At 47.6% G+C, this 14,954-nt stretch overlaps 1 protein-coding gene and 1 pseudogene across 3 annotated transcripts in view; both read right to left on the bottom strand.

Annotated features, from left to right (window-relative positions):
- The window catches only part of LHFPL3 (LHFPL tetraspan subfamily member 3), a 468,184-nt gene extending 453,514 nt beyond the window's left edge, over positions 1 to 14,670 (bottom strand). For all 3 annotated transcript variants that reach the window (XM_090041987.1, XM_090041988.1, XM_090041986.1), the window contains exon 1: positions 12,847 to 14,670. In XM_090041987.1, coding sequence (XP_089898113.1) covers positions 12,847 to 13,285 — 439 coding nt within the window. In that variant the 5' untranslated portion in view covers positions 13,286 to 14,670. The remainder of the gene's footprint in view (positions 1 to 12,846) is intronic.
- LOC149865560 (ribosome assembly protein METTL17, mitochondrial-like) lies at positions 810 to 8,614 on the bottom strand (annotated as a pseudogene).
- Positions 14,671 to 14,954: the final 284 nt, after the last annotated feature.

Genomic DNA, 14,954 nt, shown 5'->3' with positions numbered 1-14,954 from the left:
CCCAGATGAGCAGCCTGGAGCCCTGCGACTGCGCATTGTGGCCTTGGGCACCAAGCCCCACACACCACCCAGCTGGGCAGCAGCCCCGCCCCAACCCCGCCCAACTCCATCCCTCCCTTTGTATGGGGGCCCCAATACTGCGCCCCAAGACTTACCCAAGGGAGCTCTCTCCAGGCTGCCTGGTGGCCATATGCATGTACATGCACATGACGCCCCCTGCCTGACTGCCCTCCTCCCACTCTCCAGCCCCTTGCAGGCTGGAACTCTGCCAGCCTGCAGAAAGCTACTTGCAAAAGAGCAAAATCCATGTGTTTCTCTGTCAGAATGAAGAATTTGTATTTTTCTTGGCCAACTGAGGGGAAAATCCTCAGTTTTTTCCATTTTTCTGTGGGAAACGGAAAACCCAGATCCCTGGTGGTAATCCAAAGGAACACTGGGGTATGGATAGACAGAACACAAAAGGGACAGATGGACTGAGGTAGCAAAAGGAAACAGGGAAATGCAGAAGGGCAGGGAAAGCAAGAACGTTACGTGTAGAAAGCAGAAGGCCAGGGGCCACACTCCTTTGCACTGCGGCGTTCTCTGCAGTATACCATGGCATGGAGTCGATCCAGGGGAGGGGACTATCTGGTGCAACAAAGCCAGCTCAGTCTTGATCCTCCATGTGGGCACTCCCATCATCTCCCAGTGACATCTCCTCTGAGGCATTCGTAAAAGATAGCCAGTCTCCCCAGTAGCTGAGCCAGGCACAGTGGTACAGGTCCCTGCCATGTTTGCATGTGTTGCTGACCATGTACTGGAAAGTCTCGTCAGTACAGCACAGCTGGCAGTAGACTTGGCAGGGCTAGCGCAGAACTGGCTGGGTTGTGCAAGGCCAGAGCTCTTTGGCATCCCTGGACCCAGAGCGTAGGGATCAGGAAGGAGAATGTCTCTTTCTTCTGCTACAGGTTCCAGCTGAAGGGAAGGGTTGATAAGCCTGAATGTAACTGCAGGGCAAAGACTTCTCTGGTGAGAGGTGGAGACAGGGCAGACAGTGAAGACCTGGAGAAAAGAAATGAGCCTCTTGTGGTCATGAACCACCTCATCCCCACCCTTCAGAACAACTCCTCATTCCTTCATAAGCATCTTAGTGCCTTCCTTAGTGCCATTCTCAACCAACACCAAGTCGTCCATCTTCCTCCATGGTGTCTGGATGGCCTCCATCCACTCAACCAGAGTGGGCAATTCATTCAGAGAGAAAGCAGAGACCACCAGGTCAAGCTTCAACTTGGGCAAGACAGGGAGGAGCTGTCAGAAGTACACAGCTGAGATGCTGGATGCCTGGGAACCAGAGCCACCTTGAAGCAGCTGTCCAGCAAGGGAGAGCATGGGGGGCTGACCTGTCCACACATGTATACTCATGAAGGCTCTTGCCCCGTCAGCTGCATGCTGCCCAGATGACAGAGCCAGGCCCAGAGCCAGAATCCAACCAGGTGCAGGGGGGCGGCAAAGTCTGGGACCTGATAATATACCTCATGGAAGAGTCTGTGGAAGACGGCTGCGAATCCTTCAGACAGCCAAGCTGCCACATATACAAGACTCTGACTCCCCAGTTTACCTCAGAGCCCCCCAGTGGTAAGTGGCATTTCAAAGCATATATAGCACCTTCCTGCAGCTTCTCTTCACCTTCTCTTCCCCTTCACTCTCCTCTGCCCCATTCAGGAGAGCTGGTGTGTCCGATGAGGAGGGCTAAACCACCTTCTCCCTCAGATGCTGCTCCAGTTGCTGTGCTCTCCTCTCCTCAGATCAGCAGTCTCAATAGGGTGCTTCCAGCTCCACAAGCAGTTAGTGAGGGCCTCCACATGATTCTTCATGTCCTGAATGGTAGCATTTTCCACCAACAGCTGAGCTGCCTCCACCCCCTCAACTGGAAGCCAGACTCTCTTGCAACGCAGGATCCCCATGGGGTGCCAGTGGGGGATGTTGCCCAGGAAGTTGGAAGAACTGTCCACCTGGATGACCCTGGGGAACACAGTGGCAAAGGCCCTCAGTGGGGCCATGGCACCCAGAGCTCCCCCCACCCTCCCTTGCAGCCACTCAGTTGCCATGGAGGCCACCAGCTTGGACAACACCAGTGCAGTCAGTCTGAAGCTGCCTCCCCAGCGAGACCCAGAGCTGAATCCCAAGGGGAGCTCACACAGCAGTCCCCAAGTAGTGAGAATACAGAGTTTCCCCAGCAGTAGCAACTCCCAGCAGTGCTGTCACAGTCACAGGGTGGCAATCCAGAGAGTGGCAAGAGGTGGTAAAGACCCAGAGCAGCAGCAATCCCACGCAGTGCTTCCTAAAGGGGGGGATGGGGGCAAGCAGTGACACAAAATCTTCCCCAGTGACCTGAGAAGAAAATCCTCTTCCCCCACTCTGAACTGGGCAAGGGAACAACTCCCACGGAGGGGAGTCTGCAGTTAAAAAACGAAAGTGACTAAAAACTCTGAAAGTTTAATAGTCTCAGGAGTTTAATAGTTGAGGTATTTAGTAGCTGTTATGTTTGATAAGGTTTAGTAATTTCCTTCTTTACCCTTAATAAAGTTTTATATTCAAAATTATATCCAAAATTGCTTGAGAGTGGGGATATTTTTCTCCTAGGACTCCCAGTAAAGGTGACATTTTCTCAAGTTTCTAGGTGGAGGTTCAAGTCAACCCCCGCCAGATTCAGACCTGGCCCATGTACTGCCAGCAGGGCCTGGCAGAAGGTTTTATACATAAATAATAGAGGTGCACTGATACATGAGTCCATATCATATTAGCATGGATAAAAGGAAAATTGACATTATCAGCAATTGGCTTTTTTTGGCTGATGTGGCCAAAAATGTTGCTGATAAATGCTATGTGCATGGATGCAGCCACAGCATGTACATGGCCAGGAATGCAGCCTGGCAGCTTGAAAACAGGCCAGTAAGTCTGTGTGGGGGAAGGAGCATGGGGTGGGGGGGCAGATTGAGGCCCCTGTAGGGAGGGAGGGAGTGAGGCTGGAACTGGGGCAGAGGCAGGGGCAGGATGTGGGATGGAGCCAGCAACTCATCCAGGAGTCATGGGAGGCTGAAGGAGGGGGTGCAGCTCCCACCCTGTGTGCACCCCAGGGAAGGCATGGGGGGCACGTGCCCCCCTTCCAGTGGGTCTGTGCACAGGGTGATGGTGGGCTGCCGCTGCATGCTCGAGGCCAGGGCTGCACTTGAGCCAGATGGGGTGGGGTGGGCAGCAGCAGTGCTGGGAGGGAGGGCTACAGTGGGGGTGGGATTATGGCAAATTTTAGGGTGGCTCTAGTCCCTACATAGCGTCACCTCCCAGCACAAACACAGCTGCTGGGAAGAGGCTGGTGCAGCCCCAGCCCCGACCCCACAGTGGGCAGTCCACCCTCAACCCACACACAGATGAGGGAGGCACATGGTCCTGCATGCCTCTCCCAGGAATGCACACAGTGGCAGGACCCTCCCCCCCCAGTGTTCCCCAAATGAGCCGCCGACTCCATCCCGCCCCCACCCCACCCCAGCTGGGCAGTGCCTGCCCTAGCCCCACTCCTTCCCTCACTGAGGGGCCTTCGATCGGTCTCTGCCATGCCCCTTCCCCCCACAGACTTACCAGTCGGATGCTGCTCTCCAAGCTGCTGGGCTGCATATCAGCAATCAGATTGGTACTGGCCAATACGGCTAATCAATAATCAGCCATCAGTATCAGCCAAAAAAATCTTTATCAGTGCAACCCTAATAAATAGAGTAGCACAGGCCAGAAACCAGAACACTCTGCCCCACACCTGGGGAATGCCCTAAGTACCAGCCAACAGAATCTTGTTCTTTCTTTCTCAGAGTCATAGAGAAGTAGGGCTGGAAGGAACCTCCAGAGGTCACGTAGTTCAACCTGTACCCCAAGGTAGGATCATCCCTAACCAAACCATCCCATGCAACCATAACCTAAACACTAAATAAGACTACCCTTAACCCTAACACAACATAGACCCAACACCCTAACCTGTCACAGGTAAGCAGAGGAACTGTGGCAGCCAATGTCCTGCTTCTATAAAATGTTGTCAATATACATTTAGAGATCATAGGTAGAAGGCAACACCCTGCCCCTCCACACTCCATACCAATTTCACCGGAGGTAAAATTCCTTCCCGACCCCAAATATGATGCTCAGTCTAACCTTGAGTGGAGAGGTAAGACCCTCTAGCCAAGAACCTCCGGCTTTCCTCCTAGCAAGAGAATCTTGATCTGCTTCTGGCCCAGTGACTCTTGCACTTGTCTGACCACTGACCCAGTTTCAACAGGAGAGGTGAATGGTGCCTATTGTATAGGGCAATCTTCTGAGAGGTAGGAGATCCTCCTCAGACTGAGGAAGCGCTAGAAATCCAGGCTTCCATTTCCCGGATGAGTATGCTAGCCATTAAACTATTACGTAGAGCAGTGGTTCTCAATCTTTTCAGACTCAAGGCATCCCTCATTAGACTTAACCCTCAAAAGATGCCAGCTTTTGGCTTTCACTTGTTTTTGACCACAGAAAATTCTGCTGTTGCTAAAAACTCAGAAAGACCACAACAGGTCAGAATTTTTTTGACACTCTGGATTCCAATTTGAAACCTCTGGATTTATCTTGTGGATCATGTGTAAGTAGGTGTTTGTACACCTAACATTGCTAATATTGTGCAGTATCCTGTGGCTCCTTAAAAGGATCTCAACTGCAGCACCCTGATCAAGACTTACTGATGTGGAAGGTGGACAGCACCATCACCTCCCACCCCATTAGTTAGGTTTTTACCCTCTGAGGAAGGTGCTGTAGTGGATGGGAGAGGTAGGAGTTTGACACATCCTTGTCTTCAATGCATCCAGCAGATGGCTCTCTGATCTGCATCTGGACTCCCTGACTTGCCCTCTGGAGACACCTAACTCTTCTTATTGACTGTATAGGAAACCTAGGCTTCTATCCCCAGTTCTGTGAATCACTTTCCTCAGGCAAGGAACCATTTTGGATTTCTCTCCATATGTCTTCCGTATCAGCTGAACCCTTTGAGCATGTGCTGCCAGGACTCTCCCTGCCCTCTTTCCCTGGGGAGGATCCTTGGGGGATGAGAGTTTCATGAGAGCAGGAGACCTACAGATTTTCTGCAGATCTCTCATTGCAGGCAAAATGGGATGGGGAAGGAAGGAGGAGCAAAACAATATGCACCTTTCAGTTCATCTCCTCCCCATATCTCTGAAGCTGAAGGACCTATTTCCATTTTGTTTACATATTCATAGTGCGTATGGTTCATCATGAAAGCAAAGTACAGTGTAATAGAACTGAACCTCTGCCTGCAGCTGTCAGAGGCACATGATTAGAAGCCAAATTCTGCTCATGTTACTCACACAGGCTTACTTACCTTACTCCTACAAGTAAGGTACATCGTTTTTGGCCCTATGACAACAAAAAATCTCAAGGTTTTGCTAGTGATATATTATAAACATCCTAAACCAGTACATTTTTGCTTGACCTTGTAAGTCAGAATGCCTGTCTAGCTTTCCCACATACTTATGCTGTTCAACACATAACTAGGAAAATGGAATATGACATCTTATCAGCTGTTTATCATAATGTGTCTTAAGACCATTTATTCTGTAGTCCTTTCTTTCTGATTCAGGCTCAATTACTGGTATGAATAATCTCCTCTAAAATAGCACATGATGTGCTTGTGTCAGAGACACTCTCCACAGAGGCTATCTGACACTCTTTAAAATCAATGAAATTCAGAAATTCGCATCTGGCTTCTACAGGAGAAAATAAAACAACCCTTTCTCCTGTTATATATGACCTTCTCATTCTAAGACCAACTTGTTTCAAGTCTTGTGCATCTCTCAATCTGCCAAACATGAAAATGGATAACATCTTTCTTAGAACAGACAGATCTCAGAGTCTATTATATTGTATGTCTTAACGGATTCTAGCAGTAATTTTCTCTTTCCTAGTAATTGGGATTTTCACACTGCTCTACACAGTGGTATATATTCTAACTATCCACTCTGTCATGCTGCCACTAAACTTATAACAATGCCGATAACAATGGCTGTTATCAAATTCTGCAGACCTTTCAGAGTTTAGGTCTTCTCATGCCTATTCTTCCCTGCCCTGCCCCACCACCCCACCCCACCCCACCCCACCCTTTTCCCCATTCCCAAGCAAAAACCATGCTTTAATTTCTCATTGCTGTAACCCTGTCATTCTTAACAGTTGGTTCATCTTAGTAGTCAAATACTGAGTCCACACTGCTTGATCATGCTTCATAATTTCAGTCCCGATATGCTTTCTACCTTTATTTTATGGTATCAAAACTATGGCTATTTATACCAGAGGGCTAAAAATATTCACTTCTAAACAGGTATAAAGTCTTGAAATTCCAAAGTCACCTGCTGCTGTTTGATTAAATATATTCTACCAGATATAGTCTTGCCATTCTACTCCTCATCCTTACTTCACTTCCCTACATAGACACTTTCTTAATTAAACCTTGTAGGTGGATTTTTTCGAAGTGCTCAGCAATGGCCAGTGCCTGTGTCAAGTAAGTCAACAGAACAAGTCCCACAGATTTCAGCGGAAGCAGGCATACACCAAGACCAAGGACTTTTGAAATCTCCACCACTGATTTTATTTGTTCATCTGTACTTAATAAGTATCTTACCGACAGTGGATAGCCTCTGTTTTACACCCTCTTTCAGGTTTCTTTTTCCTCCCCTCATACAATGATTCCCCTCCCCGCATCAATTCGATAAATGGAAACATTACTTAAATTGAATACACAGCTTCATGCACCATCACATTTTGCCACCCTGATCCACTATCTTGGCACTTCCAACCAGTTTGGCATGTTCCCTAGGCTGTGCTTGGATGATAATCAGAAGGTTGTAAGATGCTGAACATCTTAAGTAAAAAGAAAAAAGAAAAAAAAATATATATATATATATCTTGCTTGCCCACACCTCATAACACAGGATTTCCAGGGTCAAGCACTCTCCATCAACTTTTCACACACACAAGTTATAGATTTTTAACTGATATCTTTATTGCAAAAATACAGGTTAGAAACAATTTTTATTTGAATAAGGAATCACCAGCCTGAAAAGTGTGAGGAACACTGCACAATCAGCTCTGTTTCCCCTTGCTTTTCCTAAATAACAACCACTAGCTATTTATTCCCACCCCCTTCCATCTATACAGCACATCACAGCCCCCCTCAATAAATAATTTACAAACAAATGGATTTAAATTAATGTAAATGTACATCTTAATTAACGCAATGGCAATAAATAGATAGCAAGGGAGTCATAGCCTTATCCTTGTACAAATAGATGAACTGTGTACTGAGGATTTTTGCTGGATGTGAAGGGCCTGAATCCTTCGGCACTGAACAGGAGCAAGGTCACACTAGTACCATTAGTGCAAAAGCAAGTCTTCAGCAGCTCCTGCAATTGCTCGGCTCACCCTTTCCTGGAGAAAAGGTGTGGCTGTGCTAGCTCCATCCTTACTTCCACCTGCTACCTTCTAATTGTCCCAGTCTCTTGGGCTACAGGAAGCTGCATTAATGCACAGCTCCCTTAACCAATTCTTCAGGACTTCAGGATCTGACACAACCAACAAAGAGAGACTGCACTGGTTCTGCTGCAGTCTGACAAACGTCACACTTTCTCTCAAAACAGTTATAGCCTACTACTTCACAATACAAACTGAAAAGCTCAGCAAGCTCACCCGGTGAGGAGGAATTTAATGTGATTAGTGAAATCATCAGCCCTGAAGCACTATTAAAATCCTCTGGATGTTCCGACCCGACTGTCCTCTGTCTTAAGTCTAGTGAACTCATTTCACCTTTCCAGAGAGCGTGCAAAGGTGTCAAATGCATGGTTAAGTGCAGAATTCACATTTGATAACATCATACATCCACTTCCAGCCATGCATTTTAAAACTGGAAAGCATCACTCTGATCAGGCAGCCTGGCTTTTAGCCAACACAGGCAACAGTTTCATCCCATGGTTTCTATACCAAGCCCTCACTGACTGACTGAGCATGCTTTCCAGAAAAGGACATGCAATTTTTATGTCAAGACTTTGAGCGAAAGAGAACACACCACACCCTTTGGTAAACTATCTCAACTATCCTCACTGTTAAATAGTCACCCTATGGCACCCTATGACTAGCCTTCGCTTCCAGCCACCAGATTGTGTTGGGTCTTTAGCAAGTAGATTGGAGAGTCCTTCTAACTTTCAGAAATCTCTTCCTCCAGGCAGATACTTGCAGTCTGTGATACCTCTTAACCTTCCTTTGGATATACTAGATAGATTGAGTTACTTTACTTTCTCACCATAGGTCCCTCTTTTCAGGCTTCAAATTGTTCTTGTAGCCCCTCCATTTCCCTTTTTAAAAATACTTTTCAATTTAACATTCCCCATAAAATGTTGACAATGTGAAAGAACACAGATACATCAATAAAGGGCTTACTGAGGCTGTGTACTGTGGTAACACCACCTTCTTCTTGCTGCTTATTATTTATCTTAGCTACAGCATTGCATGGAAAGCTCATGGTCCGTGACTTATTTGCTTTGACCTTTGTTTTCTCCATGTCACCATTTACCCAAAATATAATCTCTTTTCTACAGTTCTGATGGGATCCTACATTACTGGCCACTAGGTATATGATCCTGTATTTGACTTATTGATATACATATTATTCAATTGAACCCTGTTTATCATGCAATCCAGATCACTCTGTAGAACCAAACTTTCCCTGTTTCCTTACTCCACCAGTTTGTGTATCATCTGCAATTTTCACAGCAAAAAGGTTCTTTACATTTTATTGCAGGGCACAAGGTTTAGAGAGAGGGGGAGGGAGGCAGAGAGAGAGAGAGGGAAGAAGAGAGAGAATGAACAGTAGGCCTGTGGGACTCTGCTAGAAATATGTCCGTTGGATTATTAATCCCCATTAATAATTACTTTTTGAGATCTATCAGTTATCCAGTTATTAAATTAGTTTGATAAGGGTTACATTTATTTCAGAGTACATTTGTTTTTAATGACACTGCCATGGGGGATTATGTCACATGCCTTGTAGAAATCAAAGTAGGTTTTATTTGTTAAAATACCACCATCTCACTCAAACTTGTGGTCACATTGATAGTCAGTTTTGCAAGACCAGTTCAAGTTTATTTCTACAAAATCTTGGATTTTTGGCATTACTTATATTTCCTTCATCACATTTCAGCTTGTTTATGATCTTGCCCAAATGTCAAGCTAACCAGCCTATAATTCCTGGATCATTCTGATTACCCTTTTAAATATTGGTACAACATTAGCTTTTTTCTAGTCTTCTGAAATTTGCCAAGTATTCTACATATTGGCAGATATTAATATCAATATTTCAAAAAGCTCCATAGCCAAGTCTTTTAAGAATTCTTGCATGTAAATTTCCTGGTCCTGGCAACTTAACACAGTTGCAAGGCAGAAGAGAATCAGGCTCTTTAATTCTGAAGCAAACACACTGAAAGCCTGTTTAAAAGCTTGTATACTGCTATTCATTCTACATGATTGCAGCCTTACAGGGCACATATACAGGAGGAGCTAGCTTGGGTGCTGAAAGCTGAATAGATGGAGTTAGTCCAGAGCTCTGTCCAAGCTAACATACCCAGTTTCTCATCAGTGTAAATTAGCATAGGAGCAGGAACACTAACATAGTTATACTGCTGCTTGTACTTCATTCAGAGCTGGCTCAGGTGTCTTTATCTGGTGTATGAAGGCATTCCCACATAAATTTTTACTTCTTTTTGTGGTATCTCTACTTTTCCTTTCCTGTACTTGCAACATTGCAATATGAAAATGGGATCACCAGTGTTTGGGAAAATGCCTTATAGGAAGACGAGTCCAGTGTTTAACTTATTAAGAAGATAGGAAGGGTCTCTGAGTGGTTCTAGCACAATATGCATACTCTATAAAAAACTAAAAAGCAATGTATGCAGTTTTCATTTATGAGGGGACAAAGTTTGTAGGTGTCTGTACCTGCCCATACTCTTAGCAAATATAACATTTTCACATGCAGAAAATTGTATGTGCAAGTATTTCCACATATGGTTTTCAAAACCTGATCAGAAAGGCTTGGGGCTAAATTTAGGCTCTTAAAGTTGACTGTCCATAGATAAAATTGAGTATTGTTGCCATTATGCTAAGAATACAGGAAGTGTGAATAGCAAAAACAATTATGAAATCAACGTATGTGATCTTCTTCAAATACACATTCCAGAATGAGTTGTACCTTTTGTCAAACTCTTCTGATGAAATGTGCTATACAGTTCAGAGATCCTTTACCTTCCCCACTCAAATAAAAAAAAATCAGTTTATAAGAGCTGAATCCTGCTTTTAGAGTGTAATACCTCAGATAGGAGCACATGCAACCCAAAGGAAAACCAAGATCCCAAGCTCTCACCTGAAGCTTTAATTCAAGTAAAATTCTCCAGGTAAAATAGGAGCTTTTTTTTTACAGCGTTTTAACACTATATTTTAGTATCATATGATGTATCAGAGGATTCATGTATGCTAAAGTTAAGAGAAATATGGACCCCAAAAATCAAACATACCCACACTCAGGTACAAATATATGTTTAACTGCTTCAAGTTTAGTTCTTCCTGTCCTATACATACTTTTCTGTTTGTCTGGTCATCATGCCTACTGTATCACCTATTTATGAGAAGAACATTGGAAGCTAATGCTGAATTATCTACACTCTCTACACATTGAAATAGCAGAGACAAGATGAAGGAACTTGTAGGAACACTGTCAGAGCTCATCAAAACTGACTTGTTGCTGGGGAGGACAGACCTTAGGTATACCCCTATTACATGGTACATATTTCTAGCTCTTACAAAATCTTGAAAATATGTGACATGGAGAAACTACTGGTGATCTCCAGTTGGTTTTCTTTTGTTTTGAACAAGCTTTTGAAGGCTGCTTATCTAAATCATCAGCTAACAGTTAAATTAAGCTACGTTTACACAAACAGCAGTGCCAAACCCTTTCAGAACTCTGTTATTGTTCTTCCAAGGTTTTCAGAGAAAGTCAACAATAAAAACACAGTCAACAAGGTTAATTATATGTTCATTTCCATGAGATTTTTTCTGAATGAAAATATTGGGTAAGATTTTCTGAAATGCTCCCATTGAAACTGATAGTAACCCCCACTCTACCTTGCTGCCTTCAGTGGAGGCAATCAGGCCATCTTCAAAATAGTGGAAAGTTCTACACATCAGTTTTGTGCAAAAAACAACCCAAGTTATCAGTACTACATTTGTACGCATGCAGAGTTGGGGAGAAACAAACACTGTCAGCTGGATTCCTATCAAACAGCAGCAAAATTCACGTAGTGGTTTCTGGTAATTTGTGTACACTTGCACAGAAATACAGTTAAAGGGATTCATTCATTCCCAATTTGCTTGGATTAGCTTCTGCTGGCATAAAGCAAGGCACCATGTCTTTGCAGCTGGAAAGCTTACTTGGGATGTGGAATGTGAGATGTGCTGGTGGTAAAGGACATGGACCAAAGCAGGCTGAGGATGCGCCAGGTCGTGCTGCTACACTGGCCAGGTTCCGATGGAGCCTGACCAAAGGCCATCACCACCTTGCCCTTTGCTCAAAACAACTCCCCAGGGCAGCACAGGAGACCTCCCTGGTGCAAACAGACAGCAGCTTCTACTTCCCTATGCCAAGCAACATGAATTTATAAAATGAACAGCAGCATATCTGAACACATTTTATAAGATAAGAAGAGGAGTGGCTAATGCCACAGGATTCCCAGAGCAGAGGGACTCCATTTGAAGGCAGGGCCATATCTATCAACGCCGTCCTCAAGCTATTACAGGATTAAGACAGAAGTAACAACACACACAGAGCAGTGTAAAATCTTAAACACAATAAGCAGAATAACCATGACAGGTAAGTACAATATGTGTATCGCTAGCCTAGCACATAAGAAATGCAACAAGCTCAAAAAGCCTCTCCGAAGAAGAAATTCCTGCAAAGGCTTTCTAACTTCAGATGGCAAGTTGCAAACTGGCAAAACCATAGAGCAAATAACTGGGAACTGCCAGAGCTGAGACACTGAAGCGAATGCAGCCAAGTGCCAGACTGGGTGAGCGACTGCACATTTCTGACAACAGTTGCCTTCTGCTTCCAAGCAGCTTGCAAAATGTCTTCAGGTTCAGGGGCTTTCCCAGGATTTTGCTTAGATGCATGCTCAGGTCCTCCCCAAGTTACTGAAGGAGGAACAACTTTCCCCCGTCTTCAAAGTGCTTAACATCGCCATCTCCACTTGAGATCTTGTTCCTCCCTCTCCTCTACCTCCTGCCAGAAAACCATCCGTCTGAGCCTAACCCCTTCCCCAGGCTGTCCGAAGGGTGCCTATCCTCCAGCCCAGCCGCGCCAACCCGCTCGTCTCCACGGAGCCCGAAGCCGAGGCAGCCCGGCGAGCCGGGAGCGAGCGGGGGAGCACCCGGCATCCCCGGGATTTCTCTCTCGCCCCACTCCGCGTCCCCCGCCCGCGCCCTCCCCGGGGAGGCAGCCAGTGCCCGCCACGGGGGATTTCAAACGCAGGCGGCGGCTCCGCCCGGGCACCGCCAGCCCCGCAGGGGTCGCCTCGCCCCGGCGCGCGGGGCGTCTCGCCGGCCCTGCCGCCAGGGCGCGGGCGCGGGCGCGGGCGGGCTCGGCCGCGGAGCCCCGGCGCCTCTCCGGGGACGGAGCGGGCGGACCCCCGCGCCCCGCCTGCCTCCCCCGCCTCCCGGGGAGCTCGGCCCCGGCACTCACTCACTCACCCGAGGTGAGCTGCATCCAGGCGCAGATCTTGTAGACGGTGGCCGTGTTGCAGAAGAAGAAGAGGATGAAGCAGACGATGCAGGCGATGATGAGCATCATGGAGAGGCCGATGAAGAAGGAGGCGGCTTTGAAGGCCCCCGCGGGCAGGCTGGAGAAGTCCGTGAAGCTGCCGCTGCAGGTGAGCTCGCGGGAGAAGCCGTTGCCGATGCAGTAGTGGAAGAGCCCGAAGTAGCCGGCCTGCGGCGTGTCCACGCCGTCGCCGATCCAGTAGGGCTGGATGAAGCACACCACGTTGACGATGGCGAAGCAGATGGTGAAGATGGCCCAGAGCACGCCGATGGCCCGCGAGTTGCGCACGTAGTTGGTGTGGTACAGCTTGGCCGCCTCCTGCGCCGGCAGCATCGCCGCGCCCGCCGCCGCCGCCGCCGCTCCGGGCATCCTGGCCGGGCCCCGCCGCCGCTTCACAGCCTCAGCATCGCCCGCAGCCGCCGCCGCCGCCGCCTCTCGGGGGGAGCATCCCCCGCCGGCAGCAGGCACCCGCCCGGCCCGCGCCGCCGCCGCCGCTGCCGAGGGCGGCAAGTGCGACCCCCCCGCGCGGGGCTGCCAGCGCTGCCGCTCCCTCTGCTGCGCAACCGCGGCCCGGGCTGCTCGGCGGGCGGGGCTGGGGCTCCCCTCACCGCCTGCCCCCGCGTGTCCCCGCGCAGGGGCCGTGCCAGTGGCGGCGGTGCCCGCAAATGGTGGAAAGAATGATTGCTGTTCCCATTATCTCTGGGGAAGAGCAGACCGATACTAAAAGCGTCCCCCCTGCCGGGGACACCAGAAGCCCAGGTGCACCCCCGGCCTGGAGGCCTCCTTCTCTGCTGCCACGATGTTGCAGGCAAAAAACCCGAAGGCTTCCGCGCGCGCCGCACCGGGCCAGCAGTGGGCACGTTATAGGATGTCCGGTGGAGGGGTTAGGCCCAGGGAGGCAGGGGCACGCAAAAGGGCTTGGCTGCGGGGTACCTGTGGTGGCGGCTAGCTGCGCATAGGTCGTCCAAGCCAAAACGTGAAGGCAGAGGTTGCCTTCCACTGGCCGCTGGCCTTGCCGTCCCTGTCTGTACAAGAGCTAGAGCCAAGGCCTGAAGAACGCGGCTGTGGGAGAAGGAGTCCAGCTGGGAGGTGCCCCATGCCATCCACAAAGCTGACCCTGTCTGCAGAGGTGGGTGGGAGAGAGGACGCAGGCTGTGGAGGGCCACCACCAATGGAAGCAATCAGGCCGCTCCATTCTCATGACTTTGGCCTGGTGTATTTTGCATTGAGTATTTTGGCGTGCAGCTGCAATTAGCATATATTAACAGGTGATTATCCTATGCTAATAATCAGTCATACGTGTCCCTGACACTGGAAGGCATGGTCTCTGACCTGTGTGTTCAGTCTGAGTTAATAACAATAATTGATAGCATAGATATATATAGCACTCTCAAGATTGTGCTCTCCTGAGACTGCACAAAGTCACAGAGAAAAAGAAATGAGAAAGAGAGCTCTTTGATAGCAAAGAGGCTAGGCTGTACTATTCTACTCCAAACGATTTCTTCCAGTCTCTGCAAAATTATGTTCTGGCTGATGCCACCAGAGGGCCACACTAAATTAATTATTAGTACTGGTCAAAACATGGGGAAAAGCCTTAGTGCAAAATGTTTTATATAATTTGTTGACATTTTTGTATCCATTGGAGACAAAGTTCAGTAATTCAGAGGCTTTGGGCTAATAGAAATGCTGACTGTTTAAAACCTCATCATGCCTAGTTACCCGATTTTATTTCTTTTGCAGCAGATGAGGTCTGACCTACCAACTGCCTTTTTTCTCCTTGTGTAATTGCTTTAATATGTCTGATGTTAATAAAAGTTGTATTGATGAAATATGCTTTAAAGAATAGACCAGATGCAATGTATTTCAGCAGAGCCAGAGCCGGCTAAATCAGCTCTTTCCATTGTTCAGGCACAAGAAATTGAGATGGAACTAGATAGAGACAGTACAACTAGACAGAGACAGTACGAGCAGAATGATGTCTTGGTTACTTTTAGGTTTCAGGTGGCAGGGGAGGGAAGTGGGGCTGAGGAGGAGCTGG

Source organism: Crocodylus siamensis, chromosome 4 (assembly GCF_052110815.1).
Source record: "Crocodylus siamensis isolate JL-2025a chromosome 4, ASM5211081v1, whole genome shotgun sequence".
Classification (NCBI taxonomy): Eukaryota; Metazoa; Chordata; order Crocodylia; family Crocodylidae; genus Crocodylus; species Crocodylus siamensis.
Note: the sequence above shows the minus strand (reverse complement) of the source record. Positions and strands in the feature narration are given on the sequence as shown.